Below are 26,001 nucleotides of genomic sequence, written 5' to 3' on the forward strand. Positions count from 1 at the left end.
TGTGCGAATGAGGGTACAACCGGGAAACCCCCCCCCCCCCGCAAAAAAACAAACAAACAATAGAAAACCCCACTCCTACTCTCGTCGTGTACGCGCGCCGACCCAGGCGGATGGCGCGGCCTGTGTGTTAGCGCCCTCTGGTGGGCAAGATCCGCTCTTCAATCACTGCTACTCACCCGCTTGGAAGCGTTCGGGACAAGTGCGCCAGCATGATTTCAGTGTGACTGTTTTTGTGCTCTTTACTGTCTTCTTGAAGAATTGGTTGTTTTTATCCTTTGTTATTGTCCGACTTCTTTTTTGCTCCACGCAGAGCGGTGCTCGATGAATACAGCCGAGTTGAGATGGGACTTGTTTATATTTCTAAACGTGAGAAATAATTTGAAAACAGAATCTAATTCTTCGCTTTTTCGCGATTAGATTCCACGTGTTCTGAGTTCGTAAACCAAATTTGGGAAAAAAATACAATCTCGAGTGGCGAGGGCGAGTGACGTAATATTGTCTTTCGATGACGTTTACGGAACCAGGAAGTGGCGGTCTCCAACGAGTCGGGCCACTTTTCCAGCTCGTTCCTGTGATGGTGGTCTCTGCGGGTCTCGAGCGGACTCGGTCGACGCTGTGGACCGGGACGGTCCTCCTTTTGGTGCTGTCCGGCCTCCACGGACCGAGTTGTGTGGTGTCGGAACCGGGCAAATGGACACTGGACGTGGACAGCGTAAGTTTGCCTCGCTTTCAAATCCATTTGAGGCACGGGGTTTTTGCCCCCCAGCGTCGAGCTAATTGAACGGAACTTGGCCTTCAGATGTATCGCCGCGTCGGCTTTCTGTTTATGTGTGCCTTTTTTCTAGGACACTTTGAAGACTCAGGACATGTTCGTCTTTGCTAAAACTCTCTTCAACAACAGCTTCATCCATCTTAAATGTAAGTGTGCGCGCCTAGCGTCGCAACTTGTTCATCTTTCAGTTCGACCGAGTTCATCTTTAATGTGTGTGGGCCCGCGTACGTGCCAGTGGCCAGCTGCGACTCCTCTTCCCCAGTGCACTTGAACGTGTCGTGGTACCTGAGGAGTTCTCGCTGCTACGATGAGGTCTTCGGCCTCGACGTAAGACACGCCTTCATGTTGCGTGTATGTGGTCCCAGGAGTCAAACGGGGGTCTATTTGTCCGTCTTTCCGTTGGTGCGACTGTCCAGGTGATGCGAGCGAATCTGTACTTCAAGTCCACCGCGGTGAATCCGGGAGGAGGAAGTGGTTTCTACGTCTTCCACCAGTACCCTCCCATCTCCTGCCATCCACGTGTCGACCCCAACATTGTGAGGCACACCAGGACATTTGCGTATGTGTGTGCGTGTGGTCCAAGCGCTGTCTTTTTGTCATCACAGTTTGGCCTGGATGCCTTTGACGTGCAAACGCGACTGACGGAATTGCAGGTGAGAAAACACCCAGACGGAAATGTGAAAATAGGTCTTTGTTCCTTGGACGCGGCGGTTTCTCCAAACGACCGCAAAGGCCCTCTTTTCAAGGCAGTCGTTCAGCTCAAGGAATGGCGCTCCGAGTCCAAGGCGGACCCCGCCTCTCTCTTCCATGCTGACAAATGCTCACAAATTTCAGGCCAACACGGAGAAGACCCCCGGCAGGAGGCGCAGGGAGGCGGAGCTTCCGAAACCAAAGGTGAGAATGTCGTCCTTCTCCTCCTCATCATTCCCATCGACGTTTGGACTTGTCGGCTTGACTTAATAATAATCATAATCATAATAATACATGTTATTGATAAGCGCCTTTCAATAAAGCGCCTTTGTTGTTTTGGTAGCAGGCTGCCCAAGAATTGAAGACAGCCTCCAGTCGGTGGCTTACGTCTCTTTAGCGGCGTCCATCAGCCAAATCCGTGATTTCAGTCAATATTTGAGCACGGATTGCACTTTCTCCAAGTTGACTTGCGAGTTGCGCTTGAAAATTCTCGCTGTGCCGCGTGACCTCAGCAAGCAGGAGCTTGGGTGCTCTCGCCCTGTTCCAGTTGGAAAAAAAAAAAGAAAGAAATCCAAATCTCAAGCACTGCCCTCTGTTTGTGGGTGAACGTAGGTGCCTCTTGCGCTGGCTTTTCAAAATGTGTCATTGTGGAAGAAAAGTGGCTTGATTCGATTTTTTTGCATGACTTTGACACGACAAATGTTGCCGCGACATTCTTGGAACTTGAAAATTGGACACGTTTGCGTTGACTGTTCCTCCTGGTTGCGGTCCAGTCGGCTGCCGGTGAAGCGGCGGCGGACGAGGACGAGGAGAAGAAGACCACGGCGACCTCCGAAGGCCATGCCGGCGCTCCTCCCAAACAGGTCCGCGCGATGTTGTGCCTCACGGCGTCCTGAAAAGATCTCCTTTGGTCCTTCTCATCCGCAATTCTCGTCTCACCTCGTTGAATCTCATTCCATGGAGTGGGCCTCATTGTGTCTCCGTTTCCCTCCCCCAGGTCGCCGCACACCCTCACTTCGACGCGGTGGCCCAGAGCTGGGCGGACGGTCCGTACATGTTTCTGCTCAGCGTCCAAGAGGTCAAAGACCAGAAGCGGGCCCCCGAGCCGGCCCGCTGGAACCTGCGCCGTCAGTACAGTACTCGCCCTTTGTTTGCGCGCGCTCGCCTCTCACCGCAACTCCGCGTTGATTCGGCCTTTCATCATTCGACCCACGCCATCGCTTAAGTGGGGCTACTTCCTTCTCTCCCGTCTGTCAACTTGGTCGTTAAGGCAAAGTTGGGAGCGGGTTAGAAGTAGTTGCGCCGCGGCAAGGCGCCTTTACGTTGCATTGCTATGACGAAAGTTGCCACGCCGAAAACCTCCAAAGTGCATTGAAAACGCAACCATCCAAGCACGTTTCTTCAACGGCTTCGGATCAACACGGAGCGCCTTCCCAACAGCCTCTGGGACAGTTCAAAGCGGATCGCTCGGGAAAAGGGCGCGCTTGAATTCCGCTCTAATATCGTCTCCCTTTCTTGTCTGGTTCAACTTCCGAAAGGAGTTGCGCTCAAGTGCGCCCGTGTGCTTTTGTCCACAGTTGACGTGAGCATGAAAGGCCCCCACGACTACATCTCGGCCACGGAATGGCCGCTCATGCTGGTAAGAACCCATGACAGTGACCCGACCCGGGAGTGAACTTTTTGTCTGTCGGCGCCGCCCTCACGAGTGGCAGTGAGCCACACACAGTTGGTTAACAAAAGCGGCTAATATTAGTGCCGTACCGATGAGACGACACGAGCGGCCGCCACATAGACGCGACGCTCTCGGGCTGTTGGCCCAATTGTGGACCCGACACACTGATTGCGGAAGGCGCTCAGTGGGCTGCGTTTCTCCCGCGCTCAGTTCTACATGGCCATGTGCATCGTTTACGTGCTGCTGGCGCTCTTGTGGCTTGCGCTGTCGGCGTGCTACTGGAGGGACCTGCTCAGGATCCAGTTCTGGATCGGAGGCGTCATCTTCCTGGGGATGCTGGAGAAGGCCGTTTACTACGCCGAATTTCAGAGCATCAGATACGACGGCTTGTCAGGTGAGCGCCGCCGCCGCCTTGCGAAACGGCGGTCCCACGCGGTCCCAAACGGCGCCGTCCTTCCCCCTCCAGTGCGCGGGGCGGCGGCGTTGGCCGAGGTCCTGTCGGCCGTCAAGAGGACGCTGGCCCGCGTCTTGGTCATCATCGCCAGCCTGGGATACGGCATCGTCAAGTGAGTGCGGCCTCCGGCGGGGGGGGGCGGCCCTTCTCGTGGACGCCGCTAACGGGGGCCCGCGTGTCCGGCAGGCCCAGGCTGGGCGCCTTGCTGCACCGCGTGGTGGGCGTCGGCCTGCTCTACCTCACCTTCTCGGCGGCGGAGGGCCTCCTGCGCATCAACGCCGTGAGTGGCCGTCGTGGGGGCGCGCCGCTTTGCCGGCTCCTGACGGGGGCGCGCCGCTCTCCCTCCCCCTCCAGGATCGCGGCGACAACGCCGGCAGTGTTCTTCTGTGCGACGTGGTGCTGGCCTTCACCGATTCCTGCGTCATCTGGTGGATATCCTTTGCAGCCGGGGGGGGGGGGGGGGGGGCAGCTGGCGTCATCCCGGTTGCATTTTTTCCCGTTTGTTGTTGCCCTTGACTGTTTTTTTCTTTGGGCTGGGGCACATCTTTGTGAGTCTGGCTCAGACCATGAAGCTGCTCCGACTGCGCCGCAACCTGGTCAAGCTGTCGCTCTACAGACACTTCACCAACACGCTGCTCTTCGCCGTCATCGGTACGGAGGCACGCTTTTTCATACAATCTGGCACCCGGTGAGCGCGCCGTTGCACGTCGTCGTCTCGGCGAGGACTCCCGAGCGTCCTTTGCGTGCGATCGAAGGTCTGCTCGCCTCGGTCTGCGCATAATCGCCGTTGTGTTTTTGTAGCGTCGGTCATCTTCATCGTTTGGACCACAAAGACCTTCAAGATGGCCAAATGTCAGTCTGTAAGTGTTGAGCGCTCTCGAGTGCAACCGTTTGCGGAGCAAACGACAAAGAAGCTCTTGCTCATGCGCGTAGGACTGGCGCGAGCTTTGGATCGATGATGCTTTCTGGCGTTTCCTGTTCTCCGCCATCCTGCTGGTCATCATGTTCCTCTGGCGACCTTCGGCCAATAACCAGAGGTGGGCCGCTTTCTTTTGTTCCGGGGCCGTCCGCGAGGGCACTTTTGCTCGGAAAACGATTGGGATTCAGAACCTCCAAAAGGCAACGCCGTGTTTTGCAGGTACGCCTTCCGCCCTCTGGTGGACGATGAGGAGAGTGACGAAGAGGAGGAGGAGGAGCTCATGGTGAACGAAGCTTTCGGTCAGACGGCTTTTCTTTCTCCTCGCCACCTCAAACGTGTTTGCGCGCAAGCCTTTTGCCGTCGCGCCGGACGAAAAGGGCAAACTAAAGTATTTCTTTTCACCTTCGGACAATTGTGAGGAATCACTTTTTTCCTACGGCAAACGTTCAAACCTCAAAATGGTGGAAACGATCCCGCATGTGAAAGAAAGGCGGGCGAGCGGGAGTCTCCCGGGCTGGCGGCAGAACGCTTTCTTGCAAAGCAAAAACAAGCGAGCAAACAAAGCCCAAAGTGACCCAAAGTCTCTCGGGTGCCATGTTGTTTTTCTCGACACAGAGGGCATGAAGATGAGGGGCGTGAAGAACGAGACCAACGGGGCCGCCAGAGCCAACAAAGTGGTGAATGTTGACAACACGCAAATGCAACTGCCATCCGCCCGTCCGCTGCTTTGCCATACCGGTGACCTGCTTCAGGGTTTTGTCCGTCTGTCCGCGTGCCGAACGAACCCTTCTCGTCTTTTTGTCAGGATGAAGATCTGAAGTGGGTGGAGGAGAACATCCCCTCGTCCATGGCCGACGTGTAAGTGTTGGCGCCGCGCACCCGCGTGACCTCGCGCATTCCACGGCGCGCCGCTCATGCCCTGTCTTCCCGCCCGCAGCGCCCTGCCGCCCCTGCTCGACTCGGACGAGGTGAGTGCCCGAGGCGGGCGGCAAATTCTTTTTTGGGGTGCGCTGTGGGGGAGAGGGAGGGAGACGCACACGACGGGCAGGTTGTTACGAGGGCTGCGGGTTTTGAACGTGCGCCAAAAGCAGCCGCGGTGAGGAACGTGGGCGGCCACCCACCAGCGGGGGGCGCCAAAGCCTGAAAGAGCAGAGCAGAGAGCGGCCCTCCAGAGGCAAATTTGCACTTGCGCGCTGACGGTTCGCCGCAGACGGCGCTTATGTAAAGCGGGGCGAGACCGTGGCCAGAAATTGCGGCGGATGATGTTGAAGAGATGGGATGGCGTCCGCAATGGCCACACCGCGACGGGGAACGTGATGCGCCGCCGCGCCGTTGACGGCATGATTCGCCCACCCCGGCGTTTCGCAATGTTGGTAGCGACCCCCGCGTAGGAAGGAGGCAACGGACGGCCCGCGCCGGCCGCCGCTTTGAAGTAGTCCGTCAAAAGCGCAGGTGCGAGTCTCCCGGGGCCACATCTTTGTTTGGGGCTCGCTGTCGGGAAAGTGAAGGGCAATCGGCGACCAATCAAGGGCAAACTTGTGCTTTTGTGTGTCAGGAGACCAAGACGACCATGTTTGAGATGTCCAAGATGGAGTGACGTCCTTTGAGGCGGGGAAGGGACGCGGCGGGGCGAGGCCCGAGCCACCTCCGGGGCACCCGAGCCCGACTCGATGAGCTTCCTTCGGGCAAACGCTCAACCGCGGCCGCTTTGCTGTTTTTCTCGGAGCCAAGGCTGCTTTTTGTATTTATGTACAGACGCGCGGCGACGGATGCGACGCATGACTTTTGCTCGCCCCTTCAATGTACCGATGCCGGGTTGTGTACACCGTTGCCGTGGCAGCGCTGCCCAAACACAGTGTGGGGGCGGGTCTCTTGGTGGACTTTTGGGTTCGGTCTCTTGTGTTGGGACTGCTGAAGATCATTTTTCACCGCTTTTCATGTCATGTGACTAAAATAGCTTTGAAAAGTCTGCTTTGCACTCCTGACTTTATTGACACTGCGGGTCAGCACGCAACCCCCCCCCCCCCCCCGAATGCGTTCACACGTGCAAAATGCAATTTCAGCCTTTGTTTTAGTTTCTTGTTCATTTCATAAATGAGCTTGAGGGGATGAAGGGGGCGGGGGTTGTCCGTCTTCTCATTAAAAATGTGTTTTTTTTCATGATTTCAAAATAAAAAAACCAAAGGCCAACATCTTAAGACTCGGAGAAACCCCCCTTTTCAAAACATCAAAACCCCAAGCCGACATTTTCGTGTTTGTATCGTCGAAGAATGAAAAGGAGCCCCTTTTGCACTTTTTTTCAAAAGCTTGAGTCAATACATACTGAAGTCGGAAAGATTTGGCGCGTGGGGATTTGCCGCCGCCCTCCAGAGAAGAAGTCCTTCGGCGAGACCACAAGAGGGACGCCGTGACGGAGGAAGAAGGAAGAAAAGGGGAAGCCCGTCGAGATATGAAGGCCAGAGGATTTCCTTTGGACGGCCAACGAGCGGGAAGGCGTTTTGCTGCCCATTAGGTAGCTTTTGACGGCCGTTGCGCACGCAGCCGGGAGCGCGCGCCGCACACACGGAAACGGGACGAGGGCGTCGTCCGCAAACGAACCTCCTTTGGCGCTCACTCCAACTACCGTGGCCTTTATTATTCCTCGACTTGGTGTCGAGCGTGGGAAAAGGCGCATCTCGATTTATGCAAAGTCGAGACAAAGATGTGGCCTGATGATTACAAGGCCCGCCGAAGCGTGTCGAAAATCCAGCCCAAAATGTCCCCCCTCCCCTCCGAATGCGGCCCAGGCTCTCTCGCGACAGGAGCATTGAGCTTGTGAGCATCGCAATCTGAGCGGCAAAAAGCCCCAAGTGCGCATGCGCGCTCGTCACGTTTGCCTTCGCGCCTCCCCCCTCCCCCCGCCGCAAAGAAATCTGTTTATCGCGGCGGTTACGTAACAGGATGAGATTATCGATACGTGGATTAATGAGCGTCCAATGGCGGCCGTCCCCATCCCCCAATCCAGCCAGCACGCGCCCCAAAATAAACACAACTCCACACACACACGCGCACGCACCAGTTGACTTGTTAGATTTTCCTCTTTATTCCACTATTCTCCCCCCCCCCCCCATTTTTTTTAGCTATCAGACGTGAAGACTGGGCCGACACCGTCGTCATCATGAAAGTGTCAATGGCCGCAGAGGAACAAACAGTGACAGGATGTGCTTTTACAAAATAAGACAAAGAATCAAATTGGCTTCTTTTTTGGGGGGGTTCTTTCGTTTTTACATCATCATGTCCACAGAACAGTCTAAACACGCGACACAGAGATCTGGAGACATTTCAGTGTTGTTTGGTGGGCGGGAAGGGGGGGGGGCGTCAGTCTATGTACTGGAGTCCAATCTACTTGGATGGACATGGGGGGGGGGGGGTAACTACAAAGCATCATGGCTGTCAATATAAAACTAACTGTCTTTTCTTTCCCTTCTTCTTTTGATGCATTTTTATCCCACAGTGGGGGGGGGGGGGGGGGGTTGAAATCCATGTTTCCCCCCTACCTTTTCATTTTTCTTGAAGACAATATAAAATGTAACAGACAAGCAGAGGGAATGGAATGCGTGGGGACGTGGGGGGGGGGGATTATTGCTTTCCGAGTATTTCTCCCATTTTGCTGGGTTTGCCATCTACGTCAACATCGGCTCTCCCGCTCGCTCGCACTTTTGTCACCGCGGTGACCCGTGATAACTCCTTTTAGGTGGGGGAGCGGGGCGCGGGTGAGGGCGGGTGGCAACGAGGCAACGAGGATTTGGGTGTGGCGGTGGGTGGCTGTGGTGGGGGGTGAGGGGCCGGGGTGCTCAGAGCTCCTTGCTCAGCGAAGTTCTAATCCTCTTTGCGTGGCCTCACGCGCTTCCCGCCTTTTGCTCTGCCGAATGATAACAGAAGAGAGTCAACACCGAGAGCCCGTCGACGGCAACAACACCGACATCGCCGTTACGCAAGCGCCGGAGCAGAAGATTAGCTTGTATATCGTGTTGGTCTACAAGTTGTGCGTTTCAAGTACTCTTTTGGGTTTTTTTTTCTTGAAAGGAAAAAAAAAATGGTCGCCGATGACTTTGCTCACATTGCCGCTTGAAACGTCTCTTTTGTACGTCTTTGGGCGGTCCCTGTCAAGTTAGCTAGCTCTTCGTGCTAAGCGGCTTTGCGTATGGCTCGGTTTTGGCCGGCCCAGTCAGGCTACCTTTCCGAGCTAAGTGTACGCGTGCGCCGCGGTAGCGTGCCGCGCTAGCGCGCGAGCTCGCGCTCTAATTGGTCGGCGGCGGCGGATACGGCGCCGCGGACGATGGCGGCGGCCGCGTGACGCAGCTCTCTTTTCCTCGCCGCCTCCTCCTCGTCTTCATCTTGCTCCCCTTGCTCCTCCCCCCCGGGCTCACGGCTACTGTTTGTTAGCGGCGGCGGTCGGCCGCGAGCGCCTCCTTCTCGGCGGCGCCGCGGTAACTCACCGCTGTTGACGGGCGGCGCCGTGGCGTTGAGGACCTTGGCGTTGGGCTCCTCCTTGGCCGCGGCGAGCTCCTTGCTCTTGGCGACGGGGCCGCGCCGGTTCTCGTCGTCGAGCTCCGGGCCGTCGCGGCCGTGGTCCTCGGCCGTTCCGTTCTGGCAGCCGTTGTCGCCGTTGGTGACGGGGGGCTGAGCGGGCGCGGGCGCGGTCTGCACCTCGGGCCGGCCTTCCTGCCGCCGGGCGTCCCGGTCATCGGCGCTTTCTCCGCCGGCGGCTTCGACGTGGACTTTGCCGTCCCCTCGGAGGTCCCCTTGGCCGTCCGCCGCCTGGGCGGCGGCCTCCTCGTCCTCCTTGGCGGCATCGCCGGCGTCCACGCTGGCCGACTTGCCTTTGCGCAGGATGAAGTTCTTGAGGGAGACGGCCCGGCCGAAGTGGGGCCGCTTGGCCCTGGCGGACTTTGCGTCTTTTGCGTCCTCCGCGGCGCCGTCCTCGCCTGAAGCACACGAGCCGCGTTCAAGACCCCCCGCAAATGGCCGCTCACAATGTCACAATGTCGCTACTCTAAGCGCGCGTCGGTCGACAAAGGCGCGCTGACAAAGGTCTGCGGGTGGGGCAATGGCGGCCCCGCCCATTTCGGATGTCTCCCGCGCCTTTGCGGACCGAGAAAGGGCTCCCGATCGCACCCGGCGTCTGCGTTTCTGACCTGAGGGGGGCACGGCGTCCCGGTCCCCAGCGGGACCGCACTCTGCGTTGGCGCGCTTGGACTTGGGGATGACGCGCTTCTTAAAGGAGGTCCAGATGTCGTTGGCGTGCTGCGTGACGGCGGCCCCCCCGCCGGCCTCGCCGGCCTCCTCCGCCTTCTCCTCGGCCTGGTCCTCCTCGTCGGCGCCCGGTTCGGCGTCCCGCTCCTCCTTGGCCTTGCCGGCGATGCCCGCCAGGGACGGGTCTCTCTTGAGGCCCTGGAAGGTCCAGGAGCGCTTGAGTTTCCACCTCTTCTGGCCCGAGTCCTTGGAATCCAACGTGGAGGAGTCTCCGCCCCCTTCCGCGTCGCCGCCGCCGTCTTCGCCGCCGCCCCTTTTGTGCGCTTTCTGCGCCATGAGCTTCTTGAAGGAGTGCCAGCGCTTCATGTGCTTGGCGGCGGCCGACGAAGACGAGGAGGCTTTGGGGTCCGCCTCCGTCTCGGCCTCGGCGGCGGCCTCGTCGGCGGCCGCGCGCAGCGCTTCGGCGTCCTCCAGGCGGTCCAGGGACTTGGAGCGGACCTTGACAGGCTTGGGAGCTTCCGGGGCGTCGGCGTCCTTCTTCTCGGTGCCGCGATGGGAGAAGATCTTGGCCACCGGCTTCCTGATCAGGTCTCGAACGGAAGCCTTGGATTCTTTGGCCTTCTTCTCGTCCTCCTTGTCTCCGTTTTCCGGCGCTTCGTCGGCAGCGGCCTCGGCCTCGCCGACCCCTTTGGCCTCCGCCCCCTCGGCGGCGGCCGGCGGCTCGTCGGCGCCGGTCTCTCGGTCTTTGTCGGCGGCGCTCTCCTCCGAGCCGGCGCTCGGCTCTTTCTTTTTTCGTCCCGGCATCACCTTGCCCAGCCCGCTCTTGTTCAGGAAGGAGTCCAGGAAGGAGGTCTTGTGCTCGTGAGTCTCCGAGACGCGGGCGGCTTGCGCCTCGCCGCCGACCACCGCCGCCTCCTCATTGCCGCTCGCCGCCGCCTCTACCGGGGCGTCGTGATGGACGCCGTCTTTGGTCGGGATGACCTCGCTGTTGACCAAAGCGCCGTCTTTGTCCGCCGCCTCGCTGTCGCCGGTCTCCGATTTCTGGGCGGGTTCTTCAGCCTGCGTCTGCTTGCTCTCGGGGTTGTCGCCATCTTCCTGGAGCGCGGGCGCCGCGCCGGCTTCCGTCGCTGCCATTTCTCCGATGTGGAAAGCGACTGCAGCCGCAACAGAGAAAAGTCCTTCCTTCCTTCCTTCCTCCCTTGCCTGGCCTTCGTCCCTCTCCTCTTCCTCGCGCTCTCTGGCGATGGCTTCCTCCCGTTAGCTTGCGCTCTCCGCTCACGGAAAGCAGGGTGGAGAAGGCTGGCGCGGAGGGAAGCTCCTCAGCATCCTACTTATCCTTCGGACTCCTGCGAAGCACAAGGTGGCAAAAGAGTTAACGGAGCAAGCCAGGCGCTCGCCTTTGCGCTCGGCTCGTCGGTGCGTCACTCGTATGAGCCCCCAATAAAAGGATGAAGGACAAACCGATGTCCGCGCCCGTGTTGTCGAGGTGCCAATCGGCTTTCACGTGACACAAACGCCACACGAGGGAGGGCGGGGGCCGGCCGCATCCGAACCCTCCGCGCTTGTTTGTCGGGGGCCCAACTTGAGCAAAATAGATTATCATTGACCAGTGGCAGACCCTCAGGGCCAGCGAGGCCTTCTCTGCTGGCCTAAACATTCCTCCAATAGCATCAATTTCATTGAAGAAATTGAATGAAGACGTTGATCTGCTTGCGGGACTACTTTCTCGGGGCCCAACGTTCGAAACGAACGACCGGTGTCCTCCTTCCATTTTGGATTCCCAGCCCGTCCGTCAGATGCGGCTACGGCGCTCTCCCGGGAGCACAACGCCACAGCTCATTGGCCGGCCATCCAAGGTCGACGATGTTTTGTTTCCGGGACTTTTCACCATCTCGCTAATTGCTGACATATTTGCGCGCCTCTGTTGGCGTTGTCATCGAGCGGCTTAGTTTAGCGCCAGCTCGGCGTCGCCGCCCGCCCGCCCGCCCGGCCTTTTAGCGCGCCGGCTTTAGCGCGTCGCTAATCCCACGTCGGGAGAGCGGCCAATTTCAAGGGGATTGACGTTCCCCGACCGTTTTGGGATCCGCCCCTCCGCGAGCCGGGGCGACGCTAACATGGGCGCGGCGCCTAAGTCAGCGATGACCCAGTTGACGGCCGCCGGCGGTGGCCATGACGCGCCCGTGCGCCGATCGGCCCCCTCAACGCCGTGACATCATCACGGTCGTCTTCCCTCCCTTCCTTTGATGTCATTCGGCGCTCCTCGAGAGCAAAGACCTCTTGAGCTCTCGCGCCCACCGTGGAGGCCCGCTGCGACGAGAGCCCGCTCGCCCTCCGAGAACATCCGGGCGCGTCGCGCTCTTCACCTATGTCGGATCTCCCCCAGAATCAAAGGCGGCGCACCTTGAGTGGAAACGTGTCGCCGCGGAGCCTTGTCGGAACAAAGCCAAACTTGGCGAGGAGCCCGCCCTCCAACAAATTTCTCCCGCTGTGAACTCGAAGCGGGTGATGGGCCAGCACCTTGACCTCTGACCTTTGACCCGAGTGTGTCAAGAGGCTTAAGCTCCGAAGTTGTTGATGAGCTGAGTAGGTACACACTGGCTCTCTCTCGCTCACCGTTCAATCCTTCAACGGGATCAGTGCGCCCAGCACGCCGGGACAACAACAACAACAAAAACAACAAAAAGAACAACACCACCACCGGCACACGTGCGCACACACCGCGAGGAAACGCCACGCGCTGTACTCCTGCTGACTTCGGCGGTAGTTGCAACCGCTTTGCGCGGCGCCGTTCGAAAAATCCCAAATGGAGCGCTTTGACTCGCGGGCGCCTACTTGAGATTCCGGCGCCGGACGCAAGCCAGCGGCGGTCCGGCGGGTCGGGAACCACTTGTGGCCATCGCGGCCGCCGGGGCGGCCACCCCAAAACATACGGCGGGCGATTCTTGAAGAGGGCCCGGCGACGATGTTGGAAAAGAGTTTGCGGCTAGCGCGTGACGCTTCGCAGCGACACGAACGGGAGAGGGAGGTCATGTAATGGGCGGATCTTCTTTATCTTCACCGACCGTGCTCCCAGCCCAACTTTTACCATTCAAAAAAGCAAAACGCAGTTGGCTAGCCATCGGGCAACCTACGCCATGCGCACTTTCAACACAAACGCCGCGTGGAAGCGATCAACGAAAGTCGTGAAATCGTCAATCCTCGTTTCAATGAGTCCAAATGTGTTGCGCATTCCAATACATGAAAAGAAAGGTTTGGAATTCAGCAGTTCCAATGCCCCAAACTCGACTTCATCAATGCACTCGAGTGTCAGACTTGCCACAGTGTAGCGCCACCTACTGGCAAGGAGGACAGATTTGCTCCGTCGAGTCCCCCAAGACGTCCAAATTGGGACTTGCCCATCCCAACTGACAACAGCAATGAAGAGCGAAAAAGCCACCAGAGCCCAGTCGGGAGCCTTCATCCTCCTCCTCCTCCACCTGCTGTGCGTGAGCCAGCCGGCCAAAAACGAAACTTCCTCGCTAAGGGATCCACAAGCGACTTGATGAGTAACGAGGCGAGTCAAGGCCAAGTGTCTCTGGGAGCGAGCGCGGCCCCTTCGCTCCAACAGAGGCCCCTTCACGCTCCTCCGACGGCCACAGAGCCTCCTTTCTCTGCCGTCGCGCGCCCCTCCGCCGTCACCCCCTTTCATGGCGGCGGCGGCAGGGGGGGGCGCACGCATGCCGAGCGGGGGGGGATAAGAAAAGGCCGAATGGGAGGCCGCATCAAAAGAAAAATCAGCTCGCCGGCGTTGGGCGACCACTGCGCTGTTTGTCGTGGCCCGGCGACCGTTCCCCAGTTTTTCTTTGCGCCGCGGCGCACAAAATGAAATCAAGCGAGTGCCTCGACGAGTAGACAAAAAAAAAAAAAAGAAAAAGGAATGTTTGGGGCGGTGCCTTCTCCGTCAGACTGGTGGAACGCTCTTGGATCGGTCAAAGGGGGGCCCGGGCGACGGAGATGCCCCAAATATTTCTATATATGCCGCTTTTATTTTGAAGAGTCCACTTGTTCCTTTTGAGCAGGCGGGGCTGCAGGGAGCCGCCGCACCTGCGGCTGATGGGCGCTCAGCTCCCGCGTAACGGAGTCAGATGGTCGGCGCGCTGTGAGTGGAATGGAGGCCGTTGCTCGCGCACACGCTTGCCATTTTTGTGCCTACTCAATTGTTCTACTTTGTCTTCCCCCCCCCCGCCCGGCTGGGCTCCACATTTTCCCGCACCCTTCCTTCCCCCGTCTCCTTGGCTTTTGGATCCTCTGCCGCCATGACCTTTGCTCCCCACGACAAAGTACTCGGTCACGTCGAAAGGCCAAAGAAAAAGGAAGCGACAACCGCGCCGGGCTCGCGTGGGCTTTGGGTCACAATGTGGCGATGGCTGACGCGGCGTCTTCCTCCGCATCTCGCTGGTCTCCCGCCTGGTGATGTCTTCTTGCTCGCGTTCACGCTTATGCTTCGATTTGGTCCATCCGGTTCCTTCTACCGCGATGGCGCCCTTGTCACTTGTACGCTCGTAATGTCGGATACGCTCGGCATCCCATCTTTGGTTGTTGCCGACCGCTTCCACGACATCGTATCGTCGTCACGCGGCGATCCGCCATTCAAGCCGCTGCTTCTACGCTGATTGTTTCTTTGGACGTTTCCCCCACAATACGTGGCAGCTCCCTTCACGGCCGCGTCATTTGCTGGGGCCCCATTTCGGGAGCCCGCATGTGGACCATGTGGACCCCTCCCATCTCAACTCCTTCCTTGCTGTCTTCCTTGTTTCCTTGCTGCTTTTAGTCAAACTCCCCAAGTGGCAGATTTAGGAAAGTGGGGCAGGGGGGTGGGGGGGGGGCAAGTGTGTGTTGCACGCTGGAGACAGCAGGTGCTCCAGTCCTACCAAAGAGAAAAAGAAATGCATTTGCATTTCTAATAAGGACCCCCCCACCCCCACCCCCGCCCCTCCTCACACACACTGTGTCCTCTCCTCCATTTTAGGGGCGCAGCAAACTTCTAACATGGCGACTGGGGATGCCTTTTCATGTCATGGAAGGGCTTTGCTCCAAAGCAGAAAATTCTCATCCACCCCCCCCCCCCCCCCCGAAGCTAAAAGTAAGATGGTGGCACCGATCCGAGCAAAACTTTGTGAGCGACGAGTGCGGCCGCGCGGCTCCCGACATCCGTGGCGTCGCATGGGTCCCCTTGCGCTGGAAGGACCCGACCAGCCGGTGGCGCCGGCGACGCGAGCGGATACCACAGAAGGAGGAGGAGGAAGGACGATACGTCAGGTACACTCGCTCCAACACTTTCTTTGCTTGCCTTTTTCTTTTGGTTCGTATGTTTGTGCATATGTGGAGCGTGACCGTGCCCCCCCCCCCTCCTGGAAATCTCCGCCGGCTTGAATCGCGCAACCCACGGACACGTTGGAGTTTTGTCTGCAAAGGCTTCCGATGAATTGCATTGAAGGCGAAGCCTTTGCTCCGCCGCAGCGCAGAATGCACCCCCCTGCCCCCCCACCCCAAAACTAATTGGTGAATCGCTCAATGCGCCGCGTTGCCCCGTGACCCTCGCGTATCACTCGGGCTTCTCAACAAGAGGTGACACCGCAGTGGGGGAGGGCCAACGGCTTCCATCCAGCCTTGCGATGGCTCTGCATGCGCCATCCAAGTCCAAACAATATTATGACCCCCCCCCCCCCAAAAAAAAACCCTCACACACAAACCCCAAACAGCCAAACAAACAACCACACACATGAGCGACAACGGATGGATGAGGGGGTGCAAAATGGGCGGGAAGAGGCTTTTGGGGGGGATGGGGGGGGGCTCCCGCTGAATTTCTCATTGAACAAAACAAGTGAAGCGCCAAATGGCCAACAAGCAGCCTCCTTGTCTGGCGTGCACGCTTGCAGCCTCGGCCCAAGTCTGGCAAGTCGCATTCAAATTTCATTCCACAATTCCATCCTTTGCTCGTAGAAAATGGCTGAGACCCCCCCTCCCCCCCCCACCGTGCTCCCCTCTGTCTGTCTGTGTGCGCGCACGCTGTCATTTTTTCCTTGCATTTTATGGTGGAGGCGTGTAAACAAGCGCGCGTGCGTGCGCACGGATGAGCGTCGCACGATGACGACCGTTCCAAAAACCCCGAAAAATCGGCGCACGCACACAAACGCCAAACATCTCCAAACGACGATGTAGCCTCCCCCCCCCCTCGCCCGCCAGCCGCCCCATCACCATTTGATGGTGCCTCTCTGCCATGCTAAAGACCCCCCCCCCATCCCCCCACCAGCCCCAGCATCAGAACATCAGAAGGCGCGCATTGATCTGCTTTGTCGCCCCGGAGGACCTTTGGCCTCACCTGCCGGCTGAGGCGCAACGACGAGGCACAACGACGAGCGTGGAACAAATAAGCGGCGGCGGCGGCGGCTCACCTGCCTGCTTTCCGTGCGCAGAAATCCGTTTGGGAGATGGCTCGCTAATAAGCAGCTTGCTGTGTGTTGGACTGCCAAAGACGCCACCGGCGCCAAATCCGCCCAGACGTCCTCTCTCTCTCTCTCTCTCTCTCTCTCTCTCTCTGTTGCCGCCCCTCTCCTCCCTCCCCTCTTACACGTCTGTGCCCCCCCTCCCTGCCTGCCCGCCTCCCTCCCTCCCGCCTTCATGTGTCTCTCAATGGGCGCGAGGGGTCGTACGGCAGGACATGGGCAAGCCCGGCTTGCGCACGCACACGCATGGGATGGCTCCCTTGGTTGCCGCTAGCAACCATGAAGACCACCGGAGGCCCCGCCCCTCAATAATTTTGAATGTTCTGTCCATATGGGCGATGGGGGGGTTGTAATCTTCTCAGACGCGCGCGCTAAAAATAAAGAAGAAGAAGAAGAATTCGTCTGGAGATGACACAGTGTCGCCCCCTCGTCATCCCCCCTCCGAGACCCCCCCCTCGCGCCTCCCACCGTGGCCTCTCCATTGACGCCATTGTTTGCGCCTGTGCGCGAGCGAACAATGGGAGCCAAGCATCGGGCTGACTAAGAAAAGAGGGGCGGGGCCGGAGGGCCGTCGTTGTCACCCTTTCAAACGGCAAGCGAACGGCGGCCCCCCCGAACGCGACGTGAGCGGCCCCGTTCGCTTCGCCGCCTCGCCGGCAGATGAACCGCGCCGAGCCGGAGAGCCGCCGTCGGCGTGGCACGCCAAGGTCGCCCAAATGCATCCGCACGGCGTCCGCGGCTCTCGAATGTCTCCGAAGCTCAAAATGGCCTCGCAAAGTTGAGGTGGCCGAGTGTCCCCGACATGCCCTCAAGGTCTTGGAAATGACCCGCCCGCAGTGGAAGAGCCTTGATAGGCTCCTCCCACTGTTGGGAAACGTCCTCATGGTCGCCCGTTTGTTGGGATTCGCGCCATGCTCCTCTTTGGGCGCGTCGACTCCTCCAATATTGAATCAATGTGGACCGCTGGAAAGAGAAAGCGGAGGACTCCGCACTTGGGGGAGAGCGCAAGGAGAGCGAATACACGTTAGCGGAGGCAAAGCACATGTGTGCGTCTTCTTCCAAGATGGCCGCCCGCAGCACCCCGTTCACGCAGTGGAAAGCAAAGAGCCGCAATCGCAAAAGCAAAGCGAAACCCCGACGCAACCTTGCGTCTGTCGGGGGGGGAGGGAAGTCGGATTCCTGGAGGGCCGTCTCCCGCCTCTTTTCCAGCTCTCCCGACTCCAACGCACCCCATCCAATTGAACTTGCCGATGAGCCGATTGTTCCAGTCGGGCGTGTTGGAGTAGGGAGGCATGGAAAACGGACGGGAGATGGCCCTCGAGGAACCCTGCTTCCCTCCCCCCGCCCCGGCATATGTGGACACCCTCGCACAAACATGGACGCAAGTGTCTGTTTTGGGTCTCATTTTTCATGAAGTTAGCGTGACGGGCTGCTTGTTTTACACCCGCGATGACACAAAGGTGCCCCCCCCCACCCACCCCGATGTATAATCCGATTAGCTGTCAATCAGCGCCGTTGCCGTGACAACGGGCAGCCCCCACACGGTCGGCCACTAGGAAGCGTCGGAGCCGATTAGCCGCGCTGATCTCGTTAGATGGCCCCGCCCACCTCGGGTGCCGAGGATTCTTTCTCCCCCCCCCCAAAGTCTCGGGGTGACGTCGCCCCTCCCCGCCTTTGGTTTCTCCGGCTGCCGTGTCGTCACGGTGACGCCGGTCGCCCCTGACGACGGCCACCGGCTTGACGTTTTATCGCGGCGACGACATCAGGAAAGAAACGGGAAGAAAAGGCGCAAACGTCGCCACGTTCCAAATGGCCACGTCCAAAGAACGGCGCCACTTGGCCGTGCGCTGGCTTGCCGCTCACACGGAAGGCAAAATGGGCTTGGCGGGCTGGCGTCCGACGTGGCCTGACGTGACATTCGGCCCTCCGGTGGCGACAAAGTGATTAGCAATCACTTTGGGCTCGCGTGCGACGTTTTCATGCGAGAAGAGGCAACAAAGACGGGACGCGTCTAATTGCTGGGACATGAACGCAAGGAAACCTTCCCAAATTCGTCGCTCGGGAAGGTTTGCGACGCGACAGCGGCCCCAAAGCAGCCCTCCACGTCGCACGGCCGCATCCGGCCATGAAGGGCCCGCGTGCCGCCCGCCCCGCGTACACGCCGGCGCACGCCCGCGCACCGACTGGAGTTAATCTCCACTTAACGTATTAGCGGCATCGGCGACGGCCACGGCGAGGCCTTCCGCAGACACGTGAGCGTGGCACGAAACCCGCGCTAATCTCGCCCGTGCGCGCAATCGCACGAGCAGAAGTCATAAAATGGCCGCTTTCCTTCATGTTCTCTGTAGAAAAACAGACAAAGGCGTTCTTTTTATTGGCTTGACACATTTCGCAAGGGATGGTGAAGCCCGCCCATCAACAAAGTGAAATGCTTCAAAGGACGGACGGCGAAGCGTCGACGCCATTGCGCGCTCTGGCAGGCGCGTCCGCAGAAAGCCCAAATGGCCAAAACAACCAAAACAAGTCGGGGCCCAATCGATCGGCATCCGTGTCATCGCGGCAATCCTCAGGTGGGCGGGGGCCCGGCGACGTAGCTCAGGTGCAGGCCGCCCCAGGGGCCGACGACACCGCGGCCGCACGGCAGCTGCAGGAAGCTCCAGAAGAGACAGGCCAGCAGCGACACGGCGGCAGCGGCGGCCAGCAGGAGGCGCTCGGCGCCGGGGCGCGGCGCCGCCCCGGGCGCGGTCCCGGAGCCCCTGCAGCTTCGGAAATAGCCGTGTGAAAATGCTTCCCATTCAGGGCAAATGTGGACACGTGCTCACAAAGTCCATGCGCGTGTGTTTTCTCTGAGAACGGCCGAGTGAAATGTGTATTTTTCTTTGTGTTCTTTGTTTCAACAATGCTTGCGTGTGTGCTTTTGCAGGACGGTCAGTCACCTTTCGTCCTCCTCTTGTGGAGCCTGAAAGAAAAATGCATTTCCTTTTTTAGTTTGACCTCAATCTCCCCGCGTTCCGACCCAACCGCCTCACCCGCGCCCGGTGTCGGCCGCTCGTCGCGGAAGTCGCGTCACGGGACGGCGAGCTCTCATGAGAGGCGCCCGTGCGGTCATCGCCATGGCAACTGGGGGCAGGAGTGAAAAGATCTGCGGGATCCCGTTCTGCGATGGCCGAACGCTGAACACAAAAAGGTCGAGGCCACGTTCACAAAAAACAAAATGCAGCCAAGGAAGCTAACATCGAAAGCAACATTGTGGGGTGCGGGGGGAAACGGTTGAAATGGACCTTACAAATGAAGTTCTGTGCCACAACTTAGCTTCCGAGCTAATATATTAGCACGGAAGCTAACAGGCACTCGTGTTGGGGGTCACGTCAGAGGCTACCATTTGAAGCTAACGTCAGAGTAACATTGGAGGCTACCTGGAAAAACTATCGTCGGAAGTGAACGGTCTCATCTCAAACATGTGTCATGTTTCGGTTTGTGACCAGCAGGTGGCACTGTAGGGCTGCCCCTGCAGCTGCACACCTGTTGGTCATCAGTGCTTTCAAAGGACTCCCAGCACGAGCGCTCATGGTCGGGTCTTTGTCTCTTTTTGCTGCTGTCACGTTTGTTTGGGGCTGTTGGTATGCTACGCTCATGTTTTTCTTATTGAGTTTTTGGTTCTGGATGGAGTTTTCTTCAAGTTCCTCCCGCCTGCTTTTTGGGCTCCACCACCACCTCGAAACAACGCAAGGCAGACGTAAGGCTAGCCAAAGGCGCTGCGATTTTCAGCCGATGGCCGCGTGTCTAATAGCCGATTTGGGAGCGGGCCGGACGCACGGTCGCCCGTAACTTTGAAGGCAAACCTGAGCGTGGGTCTGCACAGCTCGACAGCAGGAAGGACGCGGAGCGCCTTGGCTTCCCAGCCACGCCCTCACGCGGCCGTCGCCGTCCTGTTTTGGCGCGGAGGTCACCCCGTGGTCCCCGCCGAGGCTCTCCATGTCCCATTCGGCCGAGAAGACGTCAAGGAGAGCCGGCGACGTCGTCGAGCGCTGCGCGTAAACGACCGTCAAGACGCATTAATGAGCATGCGGCCTTTCGCGCACGCACGCGCGACTCACCGGCGTATCTTCCCGCTTGATGTTGTTTTCTGAGCCGAGGGCACTGATGTCGCCGGTCCTCTTTGGGGCGTCCCCGGGACCTGTGCGGCCAAAGTCGTTTCATGTCCACGTGCCGGACGTTTGCCTTTTCACAAAATGTTTTCCTTCTCGCTGCGATTTGAGTTACAAATGTTCATCATACTTTTGTAGAACGTTTGTTCCCCGTGCGACATTTATAGGAATAGGCTGCCGCTGAGCGCTAGGGGCCACAGCTAAAGGGGTGAAAGGGGGCGAGAGCGACCGGAAGCGTCCACTTGGTTTTTCCCACCCGTGCTGGCGCTGCAGTAGGAGAAGTCACTGCAGGAGCCCGAGTGTCCCACGTCCACCGAGGGGTCCCACTCCAGACCCAAGTGCTCATGGAAAGGCGGCGGCGGCGAAGACGAAGGACGGTCACGACCACGAAGATGATCTAACGGCGGGTGGGACAAAAGTTCATCGTGCGCCGGTCACTTCCTCCGCATGGTCGTCGGCGTCCTCACTGACCGACTTGTCGTTGGCGTTGAGGACTCGGCTCCTGGCGGACTTGGGCCAGCGCTCCCTCCTCCTCCTCGAACAAAAAGGACTCCGACGGACAACCGGAATCCGGGGGCGCAGTCAGCAGGATGTCATCCTCAAAGACCTGACGGGGAAGATCGGCCACGATGAAGACGGAGACGGCCGGAGAGAAAGACGGCACGCTTGCGCCGGCGCGCCCACCAATCGCATGCTGAGGAGTCGCGTTTGCACCCGCGCGATGTTGCCGTAGACCTGACCGCACTGGCGCAGAAGCTCCAGCAGGCGGCGCTCCACGCGGTGCGCGTCGCCGGGGGCGCTGCGCTGGATCAGAGCCTCGCCGCGCTCCAACGCTCCGTTCACGCGACCGGAGTTGACGCGCACGCTCCGCTGGAAAGACTGCACAAAGGCGCACGCCGGCGTTTACCTTCCGTGGCTGGCGCGTTCCGCCGCGGGAAAGGCACCTGCAGTTGGCGCAGTTTGTCGCGGGTTTTCCCCGTCACGCGTTGGACGGCGGCCAGCCCCGCTTCCATCTCGGCCAACCAGACGGCCAGCTCCTCCGTCTCTTCCTCAAACTCTTCCCACTCGCGCACCAAAGCCTGGAAAAAGCGGCGGCGGTTTTCCAGAAGCCTTGGAAAACAGGCGGAAAACTTCCGCCAGGCTTCCGGATCGGGTTGCGCCACCTTGAGGCGTCCGCCGATGGATTCCAGCTCGACCTTGAGGCGGTCCCACCTGCGGCCGCAGTCCCGGGCCGCGGCTATCAGGCGAGTCCGCATGGCGCCCCGGAACAGCGCGCTCAGGCTCCGCTTCCTCTGGGTCAGCGCGTCCAGATGAACCAGAAAGGAGCCCGCCTCGCACCGCAGCCTCTGGCGCACGCAGACCAGTAGGCCAATAAATACGGCGACGGATGCGTGGAGGAAAGCTCAAGACTCAACCGGCGCAGCAAAACATCAACCCACACGCGTGGTGCGTTCCTGACCTCAAAGCGCCTGACGTCGTCCTTGGCTGCGGCGTAAGTGACTCGAGTCCAGTCGCGGGAGGCCACCGCCTGCTCGGCCAATCGCAGCCAAGCGTCCAAGTGGGCGTGTTCCGTCATGAAGCCGTGCCAGAGCAGCCAACGTCTCTCCGGCCTGCGGGACGCCGCAGGAAGTCACGTCGGGACTCGCGCCGAGCCGCTCAAACTCACCCCTCGCATCCCGGCGGCTCCTCGCGGCTCACGTGGTCTTCGGACCGAGGGTCGACGGGATCCTGCCGCATGTCTAAACCGGATGCGGTGACATCGGCGCGTCTTCGGCGTCGTCGCAAAAAGTTGCCGTAGCGCTCCGCCGCGCCCCCTCTTTGGCGGGAGTTGGGGCGGCGTTACCTCTGCGGACATGATTGCGCGTTAGCCACGGTGCCTTCTGGGACAAGAGGAGCTCATGACCCCAATTTCTGACCTTCCCTTTTCCATCTTCCGTTCGCCGCTAGGATAGCGGGGAGCGTGCGGGCGCGCGACTCGGCTTTCGCGGGACCTCCCGGGAGGTCTCTGTGCTGAGCTTTGTCAGCTCACGTCTGTGATGTCACTCTTTGATATGACGTCATCGTGAGCGGCGCGTTGTCGGAATGACACGCGATCCGCCCGGCAGGTCGCAAGGTTTGGTTAACGGCGCGACGCGGCAAGCGAAACCTCTCCCTCGTCACCTCTTCCGCTTCCCGCTCTTTACTTGGCCGGCTCGCCAACATAGGCCGCGGATAAACCCGCGGCCAAAGGAGACGCGGGGGCCGCTGGCGACCGCTGGCGTTCCGAACTTGACCGAACGGTGAGACTTTTGACACACGCCCAAGCGCTCGCTGTCAGGTGTCATTCAAAAGCGACACTTTTCTCGCTTTCCAAAGAGAAACGAGATGTTTGAAGCGGTCACTTGGAGTCAGGTGTCCATCGGCTTTTGACAAAGACCTCAAAGATTTTTTTCAAAGTGGGAAACCAAATCTGGTCCCCCCACCCAAAAAAAAAGGCCTCTGTCTATTTTGGACCAAACATCAGTGGAGCTCTCCTCAATTCTTAAATTCCTAAACCTCCATTATCCAACTTGAGGTGGTCCATCGGGGTTTTTTTTGGGGGGGGGGGGCTAGAATTCTGTGACTTGCGTCTCATTTTCCCTCCCACACACCCCTCTGGCTTTGTCTTTTTTTAATTGAAAAATACATTATTCAAAGATTTGTAAATCCAATACAGTTCGTAAAACAGCTTTTAAAAAAACGCCGGAAGCTAAACACAGGACGCCAATCAAAGCATTGTTGTGATCACGTGACCAAAACGAGGCCAATCCAATTGGTTGTTGACCGGAAAAGATTTGCGCCATGCAGCGGCGAGGCTCCCTTCAAAGTTTGGGCAGCTGACTGCGTTTTCCAAACGAATTGGCGTGTTCTCCCTGAAGCCGGATCAGATTTTTTTTTAAAATTGTAATTCTTTATTTGGGCGGCTCGGACCGACAAGTGCGGGGACAGCGCTTCGTGGCCGAGAAGTGCGACTGAAGAGCAAACCAAAGTTGGCTCCAGATGGATATTGGAGCAGTTTACGGGCGTCAGGTTCGCTGTCGAGACCTGACTCGAAGGTAAAGAAAAGCACTTTTTTTCTTTTTTTTTTTTTTTACTCGATATGTGTAAAATCGACTTGTTGTTAATGACTGAAAATGAGACCCGAGCTGCTTGTTTTCTATCTGCTTTTTTGAAGCATCCAAATACAGTTTGGACTCCAATTGAGGTCTAACGTGTTTGTTCCCGTTTAGCGGATGTTGAGGTTACTTCCTGTTCGATTTCGATATGCGTTTTAAGGTTTAGGGACGCGTTTTCGGGAATATTCCACGTTTTGAGTTGACGCTCAACTCACGTCAACCGTTCACTTGCACCAAGATGCCACCAGATGGCGCTAAAGCGACAGTATTCAATTTCCGCTCGTATTCTTTGGCGTTTGACTCGCCATGACTTGGATTTGTTGTTGGTTTTGATGTTCGGTGCTTTGTACCGTCTTTGTTAGCGATGAGCTTTTCTGTCTGTTGCTCCATGTCGAGCACTTTGGATGCAGCGACGGCTGTTTGAAAGTGCTCCACAAATACTCTTGACTTGAGTTGAGTACAAAAACGGTGAGCAGGGGAGTTCTTTAGTCAATAATGCAGGGTTAGGCTCCCGCCCCCGCCCTCCCCAAACAAGTTGAATCATCTCAATTTCCTCCCGGTCGATTTGAAACGGGACCTGAAAATCGGTGCCATTTGTTTTGCCTCTTTGGCAGTTGTCTCAAGTGAAGCCTCTCCTTTCTCAAGAGCGATTTGAGACGCAGGCGTTCGTGCCTTGGTTTGCACTTTAGTTTGGACTCGGCTACTTCTTGTACTTCCTGCCGTCTGGCGGAAGAGCATTGAAAGAATAAAAATCTTTTTCGGCTCGAGGTTGTGAAATCGGATCGCTCCCCATGACCCCCCCCCCCCTTGCCCCCGCCTGATGATCTCTCATCTTGATTTGCATGTCATATCTCATCGCCTGCCCTCACAATGAGTCTATTGAACGTGCGTTGCCGTGATGACAAAAGGGGCCGTGGGAGCCCCGGCCGGCTGGCGGTCAGGTGACGGGGCTGCGGTCACACGACACCTGATGCCGGCCCCCGGGGGGGCCCACCATTCAGTCAGTCAGTCAGTCGCCATTGTGCTCCGAAACCAACACTGGGCCACTTGTGCGAGCGCTCGATACTGGAAATCACAATCGGATCTCTGTGGCCGACGTGGGTCCTTCTGCACCGGAGGATTACGGCCATCCTTTGTTAAGATCAATAAATTGGGCTCATTCACATGTAAAATGCCAATATTTTGCCGAGGTCGCGTTGCCGGGAAACGTCCGCCGGGAAGCCGACCTCGCGACCTCGTCCGGACGCAGGCCCGAGCCGCGCGCGGCGCCGCGGGTGGCGGCTGAGCGAAGAAGTGAGCCATCCGATTGCAAGGGAAGGCGTCGGCGCGCAAAATACACCATCGACGCTAACGTGCCAACGAGTCTTTGGACAAGCAGCAAGCAGGAAGTAAAGAGTTGGCACTTGGCAGGTGTGATCCGACCGAGGCCGCCCGGAACGGCTCACCCGTTGGTGAGAAGAGGTCGAAGCAAAGTTACCTGCTGCCGGCCGAGGTCACGCCCGGGGGAGGAAAAGACGTGCGCCGTCCGCGAGCCACGAAGAAGGACGAGGAGCAGGTCGCGTGACTTCAGGTCAACCTGCCGCACACGGGGCTCCTGCGGGCCCCGCCCCCTGCGCGTACCTGAAACCGCTCACGCAGGGAAACTCGTTAACGCCCACTTGACACTCGACACTCGCTGGTTTTTTTCTTTTCCGTCGTTCCGTTGTTGCTTGTGTTTGCCGTGTGGCGGTCATCCGAAGAGTTCGCTTGGCCTCAAACCCGCTCGGGACGCCTGACATGGCAAGTGGGCAAGTGAAGGATATGCAGATTAAAAAAAGAGAAAAAAAAACATCCTGGAAGATGGATTTTTACAGAAAGTTGTTTGTGTTTGATGCTCATTAGCCGTGACATTTCTTTCATGTCAAATAGTTGCGTTGGTTGATTTGCAAATGGTGCGATCAACACGCTCCTGATTTGAAGCCCCCCCTTCCTCATGCGCTCATTGCAATGCAAGTCAACTTTCATCTTTGCCGCTCTTTCAAGTGCGCCGGTCGTGACGCCACGCACGTCGACATGCGCGCGCACGCACCCGTCACGTCGGTGATTCAGATTCAGAAAACTTGATTTATTCCCTTTGGGCAATTAGGTGATGCTGAGAAAGAGAGAAAGTGGGCCTTCTGAAAACAAATCCCTCATTTAAAATGGAGGGAGGGGGTGGGTGTGTGTGTGGACTGTGTCGGACACAGCCACACACAAACGCTGGAGCAACCGCAGCAGGCAAAAGTCAGCGGTTGCTTCTCCTGCGGTGACCTCTGCTGGACATTGTCAAGAGCGCAACGCGGGACGCAACTTTGCTTTCGAAGGCACAAAATTAGCCAGAAGGAATTTGCTTCTTTTTCTTACTTAACACCCTGATGTGAAATTGGACTTTTCTTTGAATTCAGTTTTTGCATAAGCCACCAACAGGCAAAACGGCAGCACGCAAATAGCGCTCAGCGTACCGAATGCGTCAT

At 58.2% G+C, this 26,001-nt stretch overlaps 3 protein-coding genes and 1 long non-coding RNA gene across 9 annotated transcripts; 2 read left to right on the forward strand and 2 right to left on the reverse strand.

Annotated features, from left to right (window-relative positions):
• Positions 1 to 185: 185 nt before the first annotated feature.
• Positions 186 to 6,476, forward strand: zgc:162698 (Transmembrane protein 87A-like). 2 transcript variants are annotated; one of them, XM_052078141.1, is made up of 21 exons: positions 186 to 712; positions 846 to 918; positions 1,008 to 1,099; positions 1,189 to 1,308; positions 1,378 to 1,425; positions 1,607 to 1,666; positions 2,236 to 2,325; positions 2,460 to 2,589; positions 3,040 to 3,101; positions 3,345 to 3,528; positions 3,601 to 3,700; positions 3,775 to 3,868; positions 3,943 to 4,020; positions 4,131 to 4,239; positions 4,390 to 4,448; positions 4,522 to 4,625; positions 4,727 to 4,806; positions 5,123 to 5,184; positions 5,313 to 5,365; positions 5,445 to 5,475; positions 6,063 to 6,476. In XM_052078141.1, the coding sequence occupies exons 1-21, from the start codon at positions 506 to 508 to the stop codon at positions 6,102 to 6,104; spliced, it is 1,878 nt and encodes a 625-aa protein (XP_051934101.1). In that variant the 5' UTR covers positions 186 to 505; the 3' UTR covers positions 6,105 to 6,476. The 2 variants fall into 2 exon arrangements, with proteins under 2 accessions (XP_051934101.1, XP_051934102.1); XM_052078142.1 differs by lacking the exon at positions 2,236 to 2,325 and having other exon boundaries at positions 187 to 712.
• A 1,089-nt stretch (positions 6,477 to 7,565) lies between these two features.
• Positions 7,566 to 16,563, reverse strand: si:ch211-137a8.4 (A-kinase anchor protein 12). The gene is made up of 4 exons (XM_052078157.1): positions 16,177 to 16,563; positions 9,685 to 11,088; positions 8,986 to 9,474; positions 7,566 to 8,408 (listed from the first exon to the last, which is right to left on the reverse strand). The coding sequence occupies exons 2-4, from the start codon at positions 10,874 to 10,876 to the stop codon at positions 8,386 to 8,388; spliced, it is 1,704 nt and encodes a 567-aa protein (XP_051934117.1). The 5' UTR covers positions 10,877 to 11,088; positions 16,177 to 16,563; the 3' UTR covers positions 7,566 to 8,385.
• On the forward strand, positions 14,112 to 19,352 carry LOC127608804 (uncharacterized). Its single transcript, XR_007964335.1, has 2 exons — positions 14,112 to 15,040; positions 19,151 to 19,352. It is a non-coding gene; the product is annotated as an uncharacterized LOC127608804 (long non-coding RNA).
• Positions 18,566 to 25,662, reverse strand: si:ch211-137a8.2 (uncharacterized protein LOC777613 homolog). Of its 5 annotated transcripts, none has more exons than XM_052078161.1 (13): positions 24,987 to 25,662; positions 22,042 to 22,114; positions 21,835 to 21,985; positions 21,539 to 21,721; positions 21,320 to 21,454; positions 21,060 to 21,254; positions 20,847 to 20,982; positions 20,632 to 20,772; positions 20,325 to 20,404; positions 20,070 to 20,255; positions 19,257 to 19,400; positions 19,164 to 19,186; positions 18,566 to 18,989 (listed from the first exon to the last, which is right to left on the reverse strand). In XM_052078161.1, exons 2-13 carry the CDS (start codon positions 22,110 to 22,112, stop codon positions 18,794 to 18,796), a joined length of 1,641 nt encoding a protein of 546 aa, XP_051934121.1. In that variant the 5' UTR covers positions 22,113 to 22,114; positions 24,987 to 25,662; the 3' UTR covers positions 18,566 to 18,793. The 5 variants fall into 5 exon arrangements, with proteins under 5 accessions (XP_051934121.1, XP_051934120.1, XP_051934119.1 ...); XM_052078160.1 differs by having other exon boundaries at positions 22,042 to 22,220; XM_052078159.1 differs by having other exon boundaries at positions 22,042 to 22,419.
• Between the last annotated feature and the right edge of the window lie 339 nt (positions 25,663 to 26,001).

Source organism: Hippocampus zosterae, chromosome 10, assembly GCF_025434085.1.
Source record: "Hippocampus zosterae strain Florida chromosome 10, ASM2543408v3, whole genome shotgun sequence".
Taxonomy (NCBI): domain Eukaryota; kingdom Metazoa; phylum Chordata; class Actinopteri; order Syngnathiformes; family Syngnathidae; genus Hippocampus; species Hippocampus zosterae.

Excerpts from the sequence above, each read along its gene's own strand:
- zgc:162698 (XM_052078141.1), top strand. The coding sequence starts at position 506 with ATGACGTTTACGGAACCAGGAAGTGGCGGTCTCCAACGAGTCGGGCCA. Across the intron at positions 2,326-2,459 it reads CCGGCGCTCCTCCCAAACAG|GTCGCCGCACACCCTCACTT; the intron begins GTCCGCGCGATG and ends TCCCTCCCCCAG. Across the intron at positions 3,102-3,344 it reads CGGAATGGCCGCTCATGCTG|TTCTACATGGCCATGTGCAT; the intron begins GTAAGAACCCAT and ends TCCCGCGCTCAG.
- si:ch211-137a8.2 (XM_052078161.1), bottom strand. The coding sequence starts at position 22,112 with ATGCGGCAGGATCCCGTCGACCCTCGGTCCGAAGACCACGTGAGCCGC. Across the intron at positions 21,455-21,538 it reads CCATCGGCGGACGCCTCAAG|GCTTTGGTGCGCGAGTGGGA; the intron begins GTGGCGCAACCC and ends CGCTTTTTCCAG. Across the intron at positions 20,256-20,324 it reads TCAAGCGGGAAGATACGCCG|CGCTCGACGACGTCGCCGGC; the intron begins GTGAGTCGCGCG and ends GTTTACGCGCAG.
- si:ch211-137a8.4 (XM_052078157.1), bottom strand. The coding sequence starts at position 10,876 with ATGGCAGCGACGGAAGCCGGCGCGGCGCCCGCGCTCCAGGAAGATGGC. Across the intron at positions 9,475-9,684 it reads GGACGCCGTGCCCCCCTCAG|GCGAGGACGGCGCCGCGGAG; the intron begins GTCAGAAACGCA and ends CGTGTGCTTCAG. Across the intron at positions 8,409-8,985 it reads GGCGCCGCCCGTCAACAGCG|AGCAAAAGGCGGGAAGCGCG; the intron begins GTGAGTTACCGC and ends ATCATTCGGCAG.